This window comes from Brassica rapa, chromosome A05 (assembly GCF_000309985.2).
Source record: "Brassica rapa cultivar Chiifu-401-42 chromosome A05, CAAS_Brap_v3.01, whole genome shotgun sequence".
NCBI lineage: Eukaryota > Viridiplantae > Streptophyta > Magnoliopsida > Brassicales > Brassicaceae > Brassica > Brassica rapa.
In genome coordinates this window covers 12,607,459-12,619,055 of record NC_024799.2, presented here as the reverse complement: position 1 = coordinate 12,619,055, position 11,597 = coordinate 12,607,459, and the positions used below count along the sequence as shown (strand labels likewise).

Below are 11,597 nucleotides of genomic sequence, written 5' to 3'. Positions count from 1 at the left end.
GATCCTTAGGCAAAGAAAGAGCACACGTGTCAGCTGACAAACCTCAAATATTTTTTTTTTGTTCTCTCTTTTCTCTTTGTTTTTTTCTCTCTTGTTTTTTTCTGTCTTTGGAGACGATGATTTTTGTGGAGGATCACATTTGTCTCCGTCTGGACAATTGTTTGTCCAATTGGTTTCCGTTTGTGGAAGATCAGAGCCAGGGTGAAAACCGAATGGGTTCATAATCGGTTCTTCGTCAACATATCCTCTGAAGATACACTCCATCTCTTTTCTATCGGAAAAATCCAAAGACTCCAACTTTTTTTTGCCAATCTAGAAGAAATCGAGATCCCCAGGAATCTCCGTTTCGTTGCCCAGATTCTCCTCTTCTCCAGGTACTCTTTCCCGGATAATTCAATTCAATTCTCCGGATAATTCTATTCTATTTCCGTTTGATCAGCAAAAGAGAATTGAATAATTCTGATCGGAGTGTATTTCTCACTTGTACAGGTAAGAAGTTGAATTGAGTGGATTATATTGAATATGATAGCCACGGGAATTTGGAACCAAACGTATCTTTTGATTTAGTTTTCTTTGTGGTGCATTAGATGTTAAAGTTTCTTTCTTTTGCCTTATGGAGAAACAGCAGAGATAGATCTTGCCACCATCACAGATCGAATGGCTGTTAGAAAAGCTGTTCAAAACGGAAACGTCGAGGATGCTATTGAAAAAGTTAATGACTTGAACTTTGAGGTATACATCATCAATGCTTCTCTCTTCTTGTCTTTTCTGTGAGAGATACTCAAGAATCAAAAACTGACTGTGCTTGCAGATACTAGACAGAAATCCAGAGCTCTTCTTTCATCTTCAGCAGCAAAGGGTGATTGAACTTATTCGACAAGAGAAGCCTTGGAGTTTGCTCAGGAGGAACTTTCACCACGTTGCAGCAAGGGAAAAGCATGATTGTTGCGGGCTTTGCTGAGTCTAAGAAGGATCATGGTAATTGGGAAGAGTGCTCTTTGTTTGATCCTTGTTTGCATTACCTTTTAGTAGTTAACTAGATAGTTTTGGACTAGCTTTTTGTTTGATTTGTTGGTTCAAGTTTTAGAGATCCTATCTATTGATGATTTTGATGATTTTTATGTGTGTAGTACTTCTCATTTGGATTGAAGAAATTTTTTTTTTTTTAAGAACACTTAGTTAAGAAACTTCCATTGGACCACTCAAAATGGGAGTTTCTTAACTAAAATTCTTAGGTTACTTTTATTAATTAAAAAATTATTAAGAAACTCATTAGGGGTGATAGGGATAAACATGGTCTAAGGCTTAGGTCTGACGAGAGAGAGAGAAGTGGTGGGATTAACGTGGGGTCCACTTTGATCTAACGGTTCTCATTCTACCGTAGTTTTAGGTTTGACATCAACTGATGACAGTTGATCATGATCCAAGTGCCAAACCGGCTAAATACAAAATCATTCAACCTTATTGATAGCGCTCCGGCCGGGTAGCCGTTTAGATTCAGATCCAATATTTTAGATTATAGAACCCGTTCGGTTATTTTTGCATATCAGGTCGGTTCAGTTATTTCAGGTCAGGTTCGTATATTTTAGATGTTGAAAAAACAAATTTATTCTTTATTGCTAAAGTTTCTTATGCCTAAAACTTTATAATTGATTTTTAAAATTTTAATAGATTAGACGATTAATAGGTTGGAAACAAATTTTTGAAAATAGAAAAAAAAAACTAATCTAGTTGTTATTTTGAGAATTTGGATGCAAGTTGATGCATGAAACAAAAAGTTGTAACATATATTTTGTACTAATTACAAAAGAGACTTGATGATGTGTCATTTAATTAGAAAGTTAATTTGTCTTACGTGGTAGCATAAAAATCAATTGAATAATTTGTAGATCCAATATCCAATTGGTAGGAGACATTATATTAACCCAAATTATAAGAAGGTTGCATTTTTTCCTTAAATAAAAGCTACAGTGTTACCTAATATGATTAACATATATATAACAATTAATTATTATGAATAATAAAGATTTGATAACAATTTTTTTATACTTTCTCATTTTTGTTTAATTTTATATTATTAAAATAAATTAAACAATCACATTAACAATATAATAAAAATAACTTTTTCTTTTATGTTATATTTTAAAATTTTTAAACGACTTTAAATTACAAAAAATGTTAAAAATCTCATTGAAAATTTTGTGATCAGTGGCTTAATTTTTTTTTTGTTATAACAAGATACAATGATTATAAATCGTATTAATATGAATTTTTATTTAATATATATTCATATTATATAATATATATATATATATATATATATATATATATATATATATATATATATATATATATATATATATATATATATATATATATATATATCCATTTTAATATTTTTTTAAATTAAACTATGTGCCATTTAAAAATACATAAATATGTTAATTTTGAAATTTGCATTAAAGGAGTATCGAAACATTAATATTTTAATTTTGAAATTTAGATAAAAAAATATCACATCAAAAAATTTGGGATTAATGATTTACATTTTTTTGTTACATCAAATATACAAATGTTAATAATAAATATTTATATTCAAATATACTATATATTTATGTAAATATCATTAAAATATAATTATATACCATATAAAATAAATAAAATAATTATTTTGATTTATTCACCATAAATATATTAGAATAAACAAGAGGTATTATGGTGATTTATGTGATTACTTTAATCTCATATATATTAATTGAGAAACAATTCAGCATGTGTAGGATTTATTAGTTAATATTATTCGAAAATCTTACAAGAGATCGCTACAACTAAGATTTATTTAGAAGCTATTGAAATCATTTAGCGAGAACATGGATTGCGCAACAAATTTACTTTCCTAACCCTTACCCCCTTTATATTCGTCACAACACTGACAGAGAATATTGGAAGTGTCGATTGACGATCTGAAATGGAACTTTCTTAAGTTCAGCCCGTTGTTTTCTTTAAATTGGCCTAAGCAATTTTTAATGATTAACTAAATGGACCATATACATAGTAAAATGTGTTCTGGTTTAAAATTTATTGCATACCCAAAATCAATATGAACCATCATCATTTTCGGTTAAAATTTTGTCATAATAAAATATAGGGTTGGGCAAAATATCTGAATCCAAAAAAAAAACCAAAACCGGTCCAAAAAATAGTACTGAACTTTAACCAAAACTGGTTAGATATCCGAATGGGTTCAAAATTTTGGTATCTAGAGAACCAAAACCGAACCCGATCCAAACCGAAATATTTTGGATATCCGAATATATCTGAACCAGATTTATATACTTAAATATATTAATTATTTTTAAATTTAATATCTAAAAGAATATACAAAATATATAAAATGTTTTTAAGTTGTCCAAAATACTTGGAAATATATACAAATAGTTATAAGTACATGTTTAAAATAGCTAATCGATACTTAAAACACTTAAAAATACTTAAAATATCTATTGATTTCATATCCAAATGCTTAAGCTAAACCAATTTTTATGTCAAGTTTAAGTATTACGACATACATTATTCAAATTTATATGTTATATATTATTTTTATTTTTAGTTTTTTAAAAAAATAAATAAATAGGTTATCTGAACCCAAACCAGACAAGTAAAGATCGGAACTGAACCAAACCTGCAAAGATCCAAACCGAACCAAATGGTACTCAAATGCCCACCTCTAATCAAATGTAAAAAAGTTTATTGATAACAAAATATATATTGTTTATAATATTTACAATATATTTTTTTAAAAATTCACTCCGCATATGGCGCGGATTATCATCTAGTGTATTTTAAATGAACAGCAAATCATTTTGTCTACAACTATATGTACATTATCTGATCTTGACCATATATAACATCAATATAAATATTTTGAATAAAAGCAGAGGTAAACTAGAAATATAGTTTAGGTATACATGTGTTCGGTTATTTTCGGATATCCATTCGGGTTCAGGTATTACCCTTTCGGATTTGGATATCCAATCTCTCCTAACTCAATACCCGTTTGGGTACTTTATTACTTCGGTTTGGATTTTTCGGGTTTGGATTCAGGTATCGGGTAAAATGCCCAAACCTAGATATTGAGATAAATTCATACCTCTCTACAAAAAAACGTGTAAGTTGAATAATATTTTTAATCTTAATTACTATAACATTATATATAGTATATAATTATTTCATTATTTCAATTACTATATTTATAGTAATTAGGATTTTTTATATATTATCAAAATTACATTAATATTTATTTTGAAAGCAAATCTAATTATGTAATTGAGTATAGGTGTGAGCAAATGTATCTCACAACTTTTTGCAAAAGTTCGAACTGTTCTCACCTCGGAGTTGAAAGACAGAGGACATGAAGTTGTGAAAAGGTTCATGAGCAGTGTGCTGAAGCTTAAAATATTGGACATTGGGGCTTGTTTTTGGAACAAGTCTTCATTCTCATTCGACTGAATTTGATTTCTAAAAATTTGAGCTAATGACTTAAAACAAGTGCTTTGTGGGAGGTAATTCATGGTAAGTTTGTTTGTTCTAAAAAAAATAAAGGTACACTAATTTCTATAACATTAATTTATATTATATTATTTTATAATATAGTGGAATGGGTTACATTTGATATTCTTACTATTATAAAATGTATGGTTTATTTCATTAATCATGTAATATATTAATAAAATAGCAGACATTTTAACAAACAAATTAACTCATTTAAATTATATGAAAAACTATAAAAACAAAATATGACCAGCGCGAGACATATTAAAAGATGTATTACTCTTAATTTGTTAAAAATAAATAAAATAAATGCAAAACACACTAAATAAATGAGTTAGCCTATTTTGAATATTTGATTATTATATTGCTAAATTTATATACATTTTTAATTTAATGATATACTATTAAAGACATAAAAAAAATTTATGGACATATGTTATTTCGTAAAACAAAATACTATAACTTAATGCAATACATATTAAACTTAACAATGATTATTTTATTAAAAGATGTTAAATTTTAAAACTATGATATTGTGTTATAGTTCGAGTTAATCAATAGAATAACTATCATTTTTAAAAAAAATTGTATTGAAAATTACTCTTCTCACGTCTAAAACATGAATATATTAACATATCAAGTTAATGTTTTCGTTTTATTTCACAAATTTATGAATGAAATCTACTCTTATACAAATTTAGTAAAACTAAAAACCATTTCTCATTAGTTATTTTCATCTAACTTTTAAATACTTAAATTAAGAAATTATATATATGACAAAAAGAAAATCTATATAAAAAAGTTATTATGATTTTTTAGAAAAATTCAGAACTAAATTTAAATAAATAATATTCACAAATTTAAGTATATAAACTGATAAATTGTGAAAGCAATTATAATTTATAAACAAAACCAATATCGGGTTTTGACAATGATGATCAAAATCTAGTTACATATAGCAATGCAATAGCTAACTTTAATACTTTAGCCCAACAAAATAAACCAAACCAGAAGGGAAAAATGTCGGTCATGAGATTTTTAACATTAAAAACATGTTTGTTTTAAGTTAGGTTGTTGGTCTTAAAATATAGGTTGAAACAAGCGGTTGCTACTCTCCGGTCATATGGTTCATTTACTCCATTCATTATATAATACTCTCTCTGTTTTTAATTATAAGTAGTTTTACTTAAAAGCGTGTATGTTTAGAAAATTGTTATTTAAAAAAATATATCATTTAATCAATTAATTCAACCAATTATAAAAAGCTTAACATTATTTTATTGGTCACACAATATCCAATAAATGAAAAATATACATTGAAATATGTAAACTATTGTGAAACAAACTCTTTTTGCTAAAACTACCTACATTTGGAAACAGAGGGAGTATATTAATAATCAATGGAACTGTGATTCAAAAAAAAAAATCAATGAAACTAAGCAAAATTATTCCTGTTTCTAAACCCGTTTGTCGTTTGTCATATCCAGATAACCCTCACAACCTTTGCCGACGATTTGATCCACCACTCTCGGTGTGCTTCAGCTGCAAAGGCCAACACTTAGAGAATAGAAGGTACTATTACTACTGTGCTACTTGTGATTTGGAATTTCACAGAGGTTGTCACTTGTTTCCTCCCGAAATCAAACACCCTTTTCACCTTCTCCACCCTCTCACTCTCATCTTCTTAGATCCTGATTTTCAAAGCTCTAGAATCCCCATTGACTGGCCTGATTCCTCCTCTGAGTCAGATGACTATGATTCATATGAAGAAAACTCTGGATCATATGAAGGCCATATTGTTAAATGCAATTATTGTCGGAAAAATCTTCAACCAGAAGAGTTTGGGATGGCATACTATCATTGCTCTACCTGCAATTTCAGTTTACACAGGATTTGCGCGTATATTAGACCACCTCTCACTATTGAAAACCTGAAAAGCCATGACCATACTCTTACCCTATTTCCTAGACGAGCCCCTTTGCCTTGCGATGCTTGTGGCTTCTCTCTTGACGCTCCATTCTTTGATCATGTTTACTCTTGTTTGCTTTGTAACTACATGGTCCATAGAACATGTATTTACTTACCTCGTGTCATTAAGATTACCCGTCACCCACACCGTCTCTCTTACACTTCCTCCATTGTACCTTCCCGTGAGCTAGCTTGTGGAGTTTGCCGCAAAACCGTTGACGTCAACTACGGATCATACTCCTGCACCAAGGGATGTCGCTACGCCCTCCATTCCAAGTGTGCAACAAACAAAAAAGTTTGGGATGGGAAAGATCTTGAAGGAGTTCGTGAAGAAGAAGAAGAAATACTTGAGCCCTTCTTGTGGATTGATGAAGAGACGATACAACATTTCAGTCATGATCATCACCATCTAAAGCTTCGTCAGAATGGTGGCAGCCATGATAATGAGTTTTGCGAAGCCTGCACCCTGCCCATGACAGTTTCAGATCGCTTCTATAGTTGTATAAAGTGCGAGTTTGTCCTACATGAAACATGTGCATCCCTTCCTCGGAGAAAACACCATCCCGTACACAAACACCCACTGACCCTCTTCCATCCATCCTCTTCTTATCGTCACAAGGTTGAAAGGAAGTACTACAGAGACGGTTTCTTCACGTGTGATGGTTGTATTCGCAATTGCTGTGGCTTCATATACAGATGCAGCGAAAAGGTTTGTGAGTTTCAGCTAGATGTAAGATGCGCTTCGCTTCCTGATCCTTCAATCCATGACTGCCATCCACCTGATCACCCTCTCTTCTTCAATTTCACCAGTGGATCCTGCATGGGTTTTGAGTCTGTTGCATGCGACCTTAGTGAGTACTTAGAATGTATTCAGTGTGAATCCTTTTTGTGTCTTCATTGCGCTACTTTGCCTTGCGTGGCTCACTACAAGCACGATAAGCATCCACTCACTCTTTGTTACGGAGAAGAAGAGACGAGAGATCTCAAATATTGGTGTGAGATCTTTGAAAATAAATTATATGCAACCAAGTGGTTTTACACATGTGACTCTTGTAGAGTCACTCTTCACGTTAAATGTTTACTGGGAAAGGAGGTCTACTACATGAAGCCGAACCATATCATCAAAATAAATGGCAAAAATGTTGACATTGAATTGTGTTCAAAAAAAAAAAAAAAAATGTTGACATTGAATATAACAATGGCAACACAAGACCAGTGTGTACAAAATGTGGACTTCGTTGCATATACACATTGGTATACTATACAAGTGTGAAAATGAAATATTCTGTAGTCTGACTTGTTTATTTCAGCCTGGTTTGCCCTTGGGATACCACTACTACATGACAAGAAGAATCATGAGGATAAGGGAAACAGAAAAATTAGAAGAAGAGGCTGAGGTGGAACTAGCTAACGAATAAAAGAATAAGCTGAGAGTCAGAGTCAAAGTCCAAGTCTGTATACATTGAGTTGAATTGTTCATTAGCTATGCAGTTTTATTGTGTGAGAGTCGAATATTGCTTTTGTAATTCTTCTGATAAATTAATAAAGGAGGATTGGTGCTTTATCAATTCTTTAATAGATTGAAGAGAGTGATGACGGAGATTATCAAGATAAAAGAACCTAAAGGTCTTCTGAATGACATTGCTGCAGTGATCAGAATGAGGATAATAATTTTTGTAACAACAGTTATCTAGAGTGCAGAAACCAGATCAAAGTGTGTCGTTCGGACCTGCAACATTAACTGCTCAAAGCCAAGGAATGTTCTAAAGTAAAGGAAAAAAAAAAGATACTAGTGAGGGCTTTTCTACGGAGCATGGTGGCTATCGGAATATATTCTCCGACAAGGATTGCTTGCTTAATGTGGGCAACAATACCTCATCCAAATCTTGACCACGTGTACTTACTTATGTTTGGTCGGAACACATGAAATGGAGCTATGAATTTTATTTCTTTTTTTTGTTGCTAAAAGCAGATCATGTGAATGAATTTTATTTCTTGCAAGCATAATGACCAAATTATACGTACTACCATACTTAATCAACATCATCATCAAGAAGATTGTTCAAGGAGTGGTTATAAACTTGACAAATCTCTCGAAGAACTTGGAAGCATTCTCAGAATGAGGGTTTTGGAGATGAAACACATGTCCCTCCTCTTCTTCCTCAACCACCTCCACATCTCCTTTCCACCCACTCTTCTTCAGCTTCGCCGCGTACGCCAAACCTTGCCGCACAAAAACATCTTTCCCCGCCACCGCAACCAAAACCATCTCACATCCCAACCCGGAAAGATCCGAGTCGGATCCAACCACGTTAAACAACGGATCATCCGTTCCATTAACACTGTTAGGGCTCACGACCTTCTCCCAGAGTTGAGCGATTCCGCTTCTCATCTCTCTGTCTTGAACATCGTGCTCGTCGACCGGATCTGTTCCCCAGAAAGCCGGATGAACAACCGCAATACCTTTGATCTTGGGATCAAGCTTCTCCTTACCGGCTCTCATCGCCATGTGATGAGTCATGTTAGCGCCGGCGCTGTCTCCGCCGATGAAAACTCTACCGAAGTCGGCGTGTTCGTTGATCCAATCTTCAGGACCAGATCCATCGGAATGTGAGAAAATCCACTCAACCGCCGACCATGAATCCTCATAAGACGCCGGAACCGGATGCTCCGGCGCGCGGCGGTACTGGATCGATACGGCGAGGCAGTTAGCAGATTTGACGACGTCGGCTACGTAGTTGTGGTAGGTGGGAGAGAAAGGTGACTCGATGATCCAAGCTCCGCCGTGGATGTAGATGAGAAGAGGTAGTTTCTTACTGTTGGTACCGGCGGTGGCTTTGTGAGGAAGGAAGAGACGGACGGAGAGGTTATGCTCCCGTGAGTATTGTACGTCTTTCGAAACGACGTCGTTTGTTTTGTCTAGTGATGTTGGAATGGTTTCGGTGCCGGTGAGACGCTCAACGCGACCGTCTTTGTAAATCCTGATGAAGGGAGGATGCTCGGAGACAAGATCTGATTCCATTTTTGGATCTTTGGAATGTGAATGAAATTTGAAGAAGTAATGTAATGAAAAGAGTGGTTGGTGACTTGCTTGGCTTGTCATATCAAAATCATTTAAACAAAAAATAAATCTATGCTGTTTTCATACGAACACGTAGCATTGATACAAGACACATATCTTTTATATTTTTATTTTTATTTTTATATCTAACGAACATGACAAAGTATCGAGGTAAATGGATTGTTTTAGGAGTAGTTATTAACACTGCAGGGCAGTTTCTATGTTTTTTTTACACAATGGGACAGTTACTTCTACTAGGTTGGTTTTCATGTGAAATATCTTAAATTGCCCTTCCAAAAGGTAACTGGATTAATTGGTGGCTCATTTGGGTTTTGCTTCTGGTTAGTGGGTTCAAATTTTGAAAAAACGTGGGCCCAGCGTTTGAAAGTAAAAATCAATGTGACTTTTTACTTTTCTCCCGTGTAAGTGAGAAAAAGCGAAGAGGCGATAGCGATGTCGACGAGTCAGAGCCAGATGGTGATATCGATGTTCGGCGACGGTGATATCGAGATTCAGAGCGAAGAGGCGATATCGATGTCGATGACGCATAACGGAGATTCGACGACGGTGGCAAAACCCGAACCAGACGACGTAGCGGTGGCGATATCGATGTCGACGAGTCAGAGTAATCGTGGGAAGAGCAAAACGGGTGGTGAGTTGTGCAAATATGACCACTCAAACGCTTTTTAAAGAGGATTGTATATGATGTTTGGATTTGTTATTTGTCTGTGTAGATCCCGTGAATTCTGAGTTAGAAGACAACGGCCTTCCGGTGAGACTCTTCGCCACGGACCGGTACCCGTCTCAAGGCAGGTTGTCACGAAGAAGAAGTACGAGATGTGGCCTGTGTTCAACTACCCTGAAAGTTCACTACCTAAGCATTCTGGTCTAACGGAGGCGGCGGTAAGGAAGGCGGAACATAACCCTGCGGTGAGTGTTTTCTGAACTCTAGCTTCTATGGACAATTTTAAATGTTTTTCTTGAAAATGGCTCAAATATGTACACGACAAAATTGTTGTACATAGGTTCCCGTGCAACAACATACATAATCTATTGTACACGTGCACTGATGAAGTTAATGTTTTCGTGTACATTAAAATAGTGCTAACCTAGTTAAGTTCAACTCGTGTACATGACTAAATTGGTTTATGTACTCACTTGTGCGACAATATACATAGTTTATTGTACGCAAGTACTGATGAACTAACTTTTCGTGTACATTTTCGCTTTATATATATTAATGTACATGTGAACATGTCTTTTTATTGTATACTAGTTTACGCAGTTTTTGTACATTCATTTGTCTTTTTGGTGACACTTCGGAGTTTCGGAGTTTCGGATCATTTTCGTGTACATTACAGAGTTTTTGTACATTCATTGCCTATTTGGTGACACTTGTTTACTTTTTGGTTTCAAATCGGTGTTAACAGCTTGCAGTGAAGCCCATGATGTTGCTACTGGTAAGCACGAAGATAGGTGGACCTTGTGGGACGATGAGAACTACGACAAGTGAGTCAATTCTATGTTGGAGCTAATTGAAGGGGGGCATGTGTTTACGAATGCGGAGTGGTTGGGAGGCGATGCTGGGGACCCATTGTTTGTGTACGGCGCGAAGGCTCGGATTACGAAAAGTAAAAAACAAGTGGATAGCGACGAGGGAGCGCCTACCAAGCAAAGGCGTGTGGCTGACCATAGCACTCGCTTTGTGCCCGTGGACACATATGGCGATAAGTTAAAGCTTTTGGAGGGACGTGTCGATGAGATGGTGGCGAAGGTTGCTATCATGCGCGAGGTCTGTAAGAAACATGAGGACTTAATTAATGGTCTGAAGTTGTCGTTAGAGGGGAGGGACAATCAAAAAACACAAAGGAGTACTAAGAAACCGCATAGGAGTACACGTAATAAACGTAGAGGCGAGGGATTGGAAATCTGTGGAACCTCATTGCACTGGGTGAGGCCCAACGCGATGTCCATGTCGAAGAGGCAAGTATGGAAGTGTGTCAATTGCGGGCCAGTG

The 11,597-nt window shown here is 34.6% G+C and overlaps 2 protein-coding genes and 1 long non-coding RNA gene across 4 annotated transcripts; 2 read left to right on the top strand and 1 right to left on the bottom strand.

The window, feature by feature from the left end:
- Positions 1–134: 134 nt before the first annotated feature.
- LOC108872049 lies at positions 135–1,169 on the top strand. 2 transcript variants are annotated; one of them, XR_001958812.2, is made up of 3 exons: positions 135–374; positions 626–732; positions 812–1,169. It is a non-coding gene; the product is annotated as an uncharacterized LOC108872049 (long non-coding RNA). The 2 variants fall into 2 exon arrangements; XR_004458083.1 differs by lacking the exon at positions 135–374 and having other exon boundaries at positions 511–732.
- A 1,437-nt stretch (positions 1,170–2,606) lies between these two features.
- Positions 2,607–8,097, top strand: LOC103868791. The gene is made up of 2 exons (XM_009146857.3): positions 2,607–7,666; positions 7,705–8,097. The coding sequence occupies exons 1-2, from the start codon at positions 5,981–5,983 to the stop codon at positions 7,813–7,815; spliced, it is 1,797 nt and encodes a 598-aa protein (XP_009145105.1). The 5' UTR covers positions 2,607–5,980; the 3' UTR covers positions 7,816–8,097.
- A 351-nt stretch (positions 8,098–8,448) lies between these two features.
- On the bottom strand, positions 8,449–9,673 carry LOC103868792 (probable carboxylesterase 5). Its single transcript, XM_009146858.3, has one exon. The coding sequence runs from the start codon at positions 9,620–9,622 to the stop codon at positions 8,582–8,584; it is 1,041 nt and encodes a 346-aa protein (XP_009145106.2). The 5' UTR covers positions 9,623–9,673; the 3' UTR covers positions 8,449–8,581.
- Between the last annotated feature and the right edge of the window lie 1,924 nt (positions 9,674–11,597).

Coding starts and splice junctions, on each gene's coding strand:
- LOC103868792 (XM_009146858.3), bottom strand. CDS start 9,622: ATGACAAGCCAAGCAAGTCACCAACCACTCTTTTCATTACATTACTTC.
- LOC103868791 (XM_009146857.3), top strand. CDS start 5,981: ATGAAACTAAGCAAAATTATTCCTGTTTCTAAACCCGTTTGTCGTTTG. Junction 7,667..7,704: donor TAAATGGCAAAAATGTTGAC/ATTGAATTGTGT, acceptor AAAAATGTTGAC/ATTGAATATAACAATGGCAA.